Source organism: Myotis nattereri (assembly GCF_964212035.1).
Source record: "Myotis nattereri genome assembly, chromosome: 13".
Classification (NCBI taxonomy): Eukaryota; Metazoa; Chordata; class Mammalia; order Chiroptera; family Vespertilionidae; genus Myotis; species Myotis nattereri.
Window position 1 is genome coordinate 59,615,492 of NC_138088.1, and position 7,659 is coordinate 59,623,150.

The following is a 7,659-nucleotide window of genomic DNA, read 5'->3' on the forward strand; positions in this document are numbered from 1 at the left end:
GACGGTGGCCTTCCCCCATGCAAGCGAAATCGTCCGGATGCGTGGACGCGACGCGAAGGCGGAGCTCTCGGTGGGTGGAATGACAGGCGGGAGCATGCCCGTGAGTGCAGGGTCTGGGCTCCGTGGGGGGACTGCGGGGGGCATGTGCAGACCCATGTGTGAAAACTTCCCGCACAACACCCATAATTCTACCCATAATTCCACCACCTTCCGTCCTGCAAAAGACAGCAAATGTTCATGACAACCAGGACTGGCGCCCTGCTCTGAAAACACACGGAAGGGATGGGCGCACCCATCTTTCATACCATCCCAGCACGTCACATGAGAGAGATCTAAGAGTCCGAGTACAGAACTGCGGCCATGTCGAAGCAGGCCGGGGGGTGGGGGGTTGAGGGGAGAGAATGGGCTACGGACGCGGTGGCCAGCTCACGGAAAAGAACTGTTGGCTAGTCAACAACTCGGAGTCCTGGCCAATTGACGAACTGGTAAATTCATGACTTGCTTTTTTTTTTTTTTAATCCTCACCCGAGGGTATTTTTCCATTGATTTTCAGAGAGAGTGAAGAGAGAGGGAAAGACAGAAACATTGATGTGAGAAACACATCAATTGTCTGCCTCCTGCACGCGTCCCGACCAGGGCCCAGGGCCGGGGAGGAGCCTACAACTGAGGTTCGTGCCCTTAATTGGAGTCAAGCCCGGACCCTTTGGTCCACAGGCGGACACGGTATCCACTGAGCCACACCGGCCGGGGCATGATTTGCTCTTTATAAAGAACGGGTCTTGGTGGTGGCCTTCGCGCTGTGTAAAACGGTGCCGGGCATAGCCAGTGCTCAGTAAACTTGCTGAGTAAACCCTGCCGTGTGCTCTGTGCTGCCTCACACACACTCCAGTGGGTCCTCCCGACCTCTGTGCTCCACGCGGCCCCGGCGTGGGCACAGGCAGCACGGGCCTGACCCTCCGGTGTTCCCAGCCCCCGGGGTGGGTCCGAGGGCCCCGCGTGCTCCGAGGTTTGTTTTCAGAACAGTGGGCTGCTAAGTTCAGCCCCGTAACCCAACCCTCTGAAAACAGGCACATCCATCAGGAACAGCCCTATCCCCATCTGGGACGGAGAAATCCCAGCCGAAGAAACGCAGAATTCTATTTTCCCTGGCCGGCTGTCCCCCTCTCAGTTTTGTTTGTGTTGGATAATCGGTCGGAACTTTACACCGGCCTTCAAAAGCGGGGCCATCGGGACCCACCTCACCCTGCGACCATAAGCCTTGTTGATGGGACGTTAAGACTAAGTACCGGGGAGACGCAAGAGGTCCTGGAAAACGAGGCTGCGGTTCTAACGGGCCTCCCGCGGCCTTGCGGTGGGACTGAGTCCAGGCCGGGGACCTGGAGCAGCTTGGCAGCCGGGGGAGGCCAGGTGGCCTGGGGGAGGCTCGGGCCCTGGAGCCGTCCCTTGACCTAGGGCCCCATCCACTGGCCACCGGCCCTTGCTTTCTGACTAAATGCCACAGGTTGTCGTGGAAAAGAAATGAAATAGAAACGTGCGGCAGCATTCAGTGTAGCACAGCACCGGGCACTTCAAAATCACCCGGGACGCACCTCCGCTGGCTCCGGCGCGCAGGCAGGTGAGCGAGCCGAGTCCCTCCGGGCAGTGCGTCTGAGCTGGGACACAGGGGGCCGAGGAAGGGGCACGGAGGGGGCCGAGGCCACCCCCAGCCCAGACTCACTTTCCTTCTCTGAAAGCTGTGAGGCTGGGGCAGACGGTTCCTGTGGGGACACTCAGTGCAAACATTATGGATTCCAGGATAATAAAAACTCACCACCATCTCAAGACGGGCCTGCACGTGTCTGACGTATTTGTGGGGTTCCTCCTACATTGGGGGGCGGCAGCTCCCGGGAGCCGGGGGCAGGAACTCTCAGGGGGCTTAGAAGACCCACACTCCTCCTCCATTGTGACGGCGGGCTTGCTTCTATGACAGCGTGGGCACTGCCCATGGCCCCGCCTGGGAGCGGCTGAGGAAGATCAGGAGCGGCTCCAGGTGTGGAGAGCTCAGGAGGCGATGGGGAGATGAGGGAGCCCACCTCAGCCCCCCCAGTTCCTGCAGGACATGGCCAAAGGGAGACGCTTCAACCCGCCCTTAGACAAGGACGGAAGATGGGTGAGGAAGAGGGGCCCTGTCTTACCTCTCTCAGGCCTCGAGGCCGCGGTCAGGGCACAGACCCGAGTCCCGGTCCCGCTTCTGCTGCTTACTGTGGCCTGACTTGGTGACTGACTTCACCAGCCTCAGTTTCTCCATCTATGAAATGGGAACCCGGTAGCGCCTCCTCCTCACACCCCGGTGCTGGCTGTCTCCTCTGCTAGAATATAAGCATCGTGGGCGCTGGGACCTTGGTCTCTCTTACTCCCTGACTGCATCCCGAGTGCCGAGGGTGGGATCTGTGCCCAGGAGGGGCTCAGAAGACATCTGTCCGGGGAATCACCATCCAGTAGAACCCTCTAAACACATTCCCTGGGCCTCCTGTCTGGTCCCCTTCGCCCCGCCGGGCTGTGAAATGGGAAGAGGCCAGAAATGCACCATTTCCCCATCTCGGTCATTAGTAAACGTCACCTTTTCACGCTCTTCCTCGGACCTCTCTCTCTATGTCACTTGCAGAGCCCGGTGGGCTTGTCCCTCTCCTGCCATCTCCGAGAAGCGTACCCCACACCTCTGGTGCCATGCCAGCCCCGCCAGCACACACACACACACACACACACACACACACACACACACACACGCACACGCTTTCACGCACCCCGGCTTCAATGCAGAACGACTTGCCGAGGGGAGATGGGAAACGGTGCGAGCTACGTCACACTAATCTGTAATGAAGAGAAAAAAGCGTACGCTTCTCAGTCTAAGAAGCGTCCCTCTTTCTAAAACCTGCAGGGTCGGTTAGGATTGTGTTGGACTGGATGCTATGAAAAGCCGGAGACAGTGTTGACCAAATAGGGGTTTGTGTTTCTCGAGTAAAAGTAAATCCAGAAGTTGGCGGTTGAGGGCTGGTACCCTGCTCCAGGGAGTCGGCAGAGGCCCCCACTGTTTCTGGCCTTCTGTTCTGACATCTTTGTGTGAGGCTGTGGGACTCAGGGGTGCAATGAGGGGAAGGTCAAAGGGCAGCAGACAGAAGGCACCTGTCAGCCGTGTCTGCACAGCCTTCGGAGGGCCTGGGTGCGTGACGGAGTCAGGTTTGTGTGGGTACCCACTTCATTGCCCTTGATCCCCATTCCCACTCTCCCGGGAGCCCCACCCCGCAGACTTCTGCTCCGTCTCATGGGGTCACGTGGCCATTTAGCTGCAAAGGGGTTTGGGGAGGGATTTTTCTTTTAATATATATTTTGATTGATCTCAGAGAGGAAGGGAGAGGGAGAGAGACAGAAACATCAATGATGAGAGAGAACCACTGATCGGCCGCCTCCTGCACGCCCCACACTGGGGATCGAGCCCGCAACCCGGGCCTGTGCCCTGACTGGGAGTCGAACCGTGACCTCCTGGTTCATAGGTCGACGCTCCGCCCCTGAGCTCCGCTGGCCGGGCAGGGGAGGTACTTTTAATGGCCACACTGCCACCCCAAGCCGGGCCCCGCTTCTGTCACCAGGGAGGAAGCGAGAATGAACAGCTCATCTCCTATTGCAACCCCAGGACTGTGCCCAGGACCCCGTCTCAGCCGCATAGACGTGCCCCCCTGAGTCCGTCTGCTTTGAGCCTTTGGTGAGGGCCTTTCTTTTGCCAGCACCTAGGAGCATAGGGAATCGTGCTGACCTTGAAGTTTCCCAAGTGACCGTGGACGAGTTGGGAAAATGAGAGAAATTCTTGGCTTCGGGCCGGTGGCCCTTTGGAGAGGACAATGATGGCCGCGGTAGAAGTGACCTTCGCTTTGCAGTTGACCTTGCTGGGGGCGGTCTGGCCTCTGCCAGGTGGGAAAGGCCTCCCACACCGTCACCTTCCTGTTTAGTGTTTCAGTCCCTGAGAGGCCGGATGCAGCAACAGCTTCACCGCCAATGAGCTAAAGGCGCTATTTCATGGTTACCCCAGCGAACAGAGGGTTTATTTCACAGCTGCCAGGGTATAGCCATTAAGTACATATTTTAAAAGAGTGAAATTAAAATGCTAGAGCCATTTTTTACAGCGATTTAGCCCACAGACTCGCAGAATGCAAATGAACTCACATTGGCTGTCACGTAGGCGGGTGGAGGATCATTGCTGACGTGGGAAGGGCACCCACTGGGGGGAGGGGCCGCAGTGTTGGGATCGGGGGGCTGATGGGCCAGACTGGAGGAGGTCAGGGCAGGCCTCTGGGTTTGCGGGTCCTTTGTATGACTTACATTTACTTTAAACACATTGAAACCTATTACACCTCAGTTACTTTGGGTTACTCTCTCCTCCCCCTTCCTGTCACTCCTCCCGCCCCCCACCCCGGGTAACAATATTGACAACCAAGTGCTCATCTGATCAGATCCAAGCACCTCTACCTGCAGAGGCAACTCAGATTGCTGCCTCCCAAGGTCACGTCCAGGGGCTGATTGATGAGGTCACACAAAGGCCCTGTCCCCTCGCCCCAACTCAGGGCAACTCTGAGAGGCCGGCAGCGTCCAGAGCGCCCTGCGGGGCTGGCGGAGGCCTGTCGGGTCAGGACCACCTCCCCCGCCCAGTCGTGTTTCCCTCCCTCCCTTTCCTACGCGATAGGAAGGCCCTTCCCCCAGTCACCTTCCACTCTCTGCCACCTGCCTCCTCACCTGGGGCCCTTCACGCCTCGGCGTCCCCGTGTCTGAGGGTCCCCCTCATGCTTGCAGGGGGCTGCCCCCGCCCCCACCCCTGTGAACGTGGCTGGGTCATGTTCCCAAGTACAGGGAGCACGCTGAGCAGAAAGGTCTCACATTACACATGCGTGTGTCTTGGAGTTCAAGGGCTCAGCCTCACAGGGCCGCACCCTCGCACCCACCGGCCAGCCGCAGGAATCTTTTCCGGCTCCAGTGCAGCAGGGCGGCCCCCGAAACTGAAAACAACCGGCAGCGATGGCCTTGGGCCACGGACAGTATTTTTTGTCTTGGAGAGAACACTTCAAACCACGCCATTCCCATCCCGTGCCAGAAGCACCCGAACTGCCTTTTATCACTTCATGGAGGAAGCCCTGCTGCTTGGCTCAGGCATTCCGAGGTGCCTGGTTTTATTTCATTTTCTGTTATTTTATTTTTATTATTTTAAAAATGATTTTAGAGAGGGGAAGGGAGAGGGCGAGATAGAAACATCCGTGATCAGAGAGAATCATGGATGGGCTGCCTCCTGCACACCCCACACTGGGGATCGAGCCCAGTAGGTCAATGCTCAACCCCTGAGCCACGCCGGCCGGGCAGAGGCGCCTGGCTTTAACCGAGGCGCGTGCTGTCTCCTAGTTCCCGCACATTGGAGTGACGCAGAAGACCCCGGAGTCCATCACCAGCGTGATGCTCAAAGAGCCCCACAACCCTCGTTTCTCCTGGCAACTAGAAGAGAAGCTGCCGCCCATCTACAAAGCCCGGGAGAAGGTGCGTCCGGCGCGCTGGCCGTGGCCCTGGGGGCCGGGTAATTCCCCTCGGAAGGACCTGCTCGCTGTCCATGCCTGGACTCCTGAATGCTGGTAGCCTCCCACCTGGTCCCCTGGTCCCTGGGCACCCAGGTCCTGTCTGCAAGGAACTACTACCTCCCGGGCCATGGAGGGGCCTGCAGGAGCAGCAGCGTGGATGGCACACCTGGCGGGCCCACCTGTCCCAGAGCCCAGAAGGCATTCTCAATGTTCCTTCCCCGCTCTCGGGTCCAGGAGCGAGCTGCCACCTTTTCCTTCTCGCCTCCAAAGAAGGGGTCTGAGCGGGAGTTATAATGATTAGCAATCAGGGGTGAGTGTCAAAGCCTTGAGCTGACGTGTGCGCCTCTGAGCTCACCCTCCTGGGCTGGTTCCATCCCCGGTGGTAGGTTCATCTTTTTAAAAAATATCTTTTTATTGATTTCAGAGAGGAAGGCTGAGGGGGAGAGAGACAGAAGCATCAACGGTGAGAGGGACTCATGGACCGGCTGCCTCCTGCACGCCCCACACGGGGATCGGGCCTGTAACCTGGGCCTGAGCCCTGACCGGGAATTGAACTGCCACCTGGTGGTTCATAGGTTGATGCTCAACCACTGAGCCAGGCCGCTGGCAGGTGGCTTCCTTCTTACTCGGGGTCACCTGGCCTCCCGGCTGCCTGCGCCCCTGTAGGCGGTCCCCAGAGCAGGCTGGGGCCTGACGTGCGCCCCTCTCCGCTCCTTTGCCTTCCCAGCAAGCGACCCACAACAACTTCCCCTTCTCCGTGCACGACAACCGGCACAGCCTCCGGAGCTCCGGATTCTACGTTGACTCCGTGAGTATCCCCTCCCCGGCCCTCCCCGAAGGGGGCAGCGGCCTCAGGGCTCCTGATGTCCCCAGATGTGCTGAGCACAGAGCACTAACCTCACCATGGAAACAGGGTCATTATAACGCCTCGTAAGAGGTCACAGAAAAACAAATGCACGAAACTCTCCAAGTCCCGGACTGGCCTCTCTCTCTCTCTGGGTCTCCATCTTTTTCTCCTTTTCTCCCTCCTTCCCTCCTCCTTTCCACCCTCTCTTCCTTTTTGTGGATTCTTAAACTCTCAATATATTTCATAGTCACATTTTTAGCAAGTCATTTTTTAAAATATATTTTTATTGATGTCAGAGAGGAAGGGAGAGGGAGAGAGGGATAGAAACATCCATGATGAGAGAGAATCATGGATCAGCTGCCTCCTGCACGCGCCCTACTGGGGATGGAGCCCGCAGCCCGGGCATGTGCCCTTGACCAGGAATCGAACGGTGACCTCCTGGTTCACAGGTCGACCCTCAAGCCCTGAGGCCCGCTGGCCGGCCGGGCTGCCATATTGTACACTTAAGCGTAGGCCGTCACGTGGCTGCTTGTACTGAAGACCTCAGAGCTGTGAGACCTTGCATGTTTTTCTCATCTTCTCGATTCTTCCCCAGGGCCTGGGACGTAGGAAGGTCGCCCCGGAGAAAAGGCAACACGTTTCGAGAAATTTCAATCTCTGGGCGTGCGACTTTGTCCCGTCTTATCTTGATGGCTTTTCCAATAACCAGATATCGTACGTCGGCCCGGAAGCGGTGGTGGTCCCCCTTTTCAGGCGCTTCCCACGACAGTACAGCGAGGTCTGGGGCACTTGGAAGTTTATCCCCCAGCAGAGCTACGCGGAGTTCTTGAAAAAGAAGCCGAAAGTCCGGTTCGCTATTGACAAAAAGGCCACCTCTTCGCTGGAGCCCTTGTGCCTCCAGAAGAGCCTTGATGAGCGGAGTAAGGCGGGCATGCCACTGGGCATCCCGTCCAGCACTACCAGTTAACGCGGGCTTGTCAGGGTTAGAGTGTGCGTGCCTGAACGCCAGAGCAGACGGGCCAGTCTCCCACGGAGAGACCAGAAAGAGCCGATTCTGTGACCACACCCCGCCTACTAAGATCTACTTTTTTTATTTTTAATGAGGTTGAAAAGCATTCAAGCCCTTACCCAATAAAAGTCTGTGAAGATACACACATTTTAAATGAAGGTGTTGTAAATACATTGAATGCATTTCAAATAGGCCACATTCACGGTTAGGGG

At 57.5% G+C, this 7,659-nt stretch overlaps 1 protein-coding gene across 1 annotated transcript; it reads left to right on the forward strand.

Annotated features, from left to right (window-relative positions):
• Window positions 1-2,098: 2,098 nt before the first annotated feature.
• TEX36 (testis expressed 36) lies at window positions 2,099-7,405 on the forward strand (the record flags this gene model as incomplete). The annotated part of the gene is made up of 4 exons (XM_081104542.1): window positions 2,099-2,149; window positions 5,422-5,553; window positions 6,319-6,399; window positions 7,034-7,405. The coding sequence occupies 4 exons, from the start codon at window positions 2,099-2,101 to the stop codon at window positions 7,403-7,405; spliced, it is 636 nt and encodes a 211-aa protein (XP_080960668.1).
• Window positions 7,406-7,659: the final 254 nt, after the last annotated feature.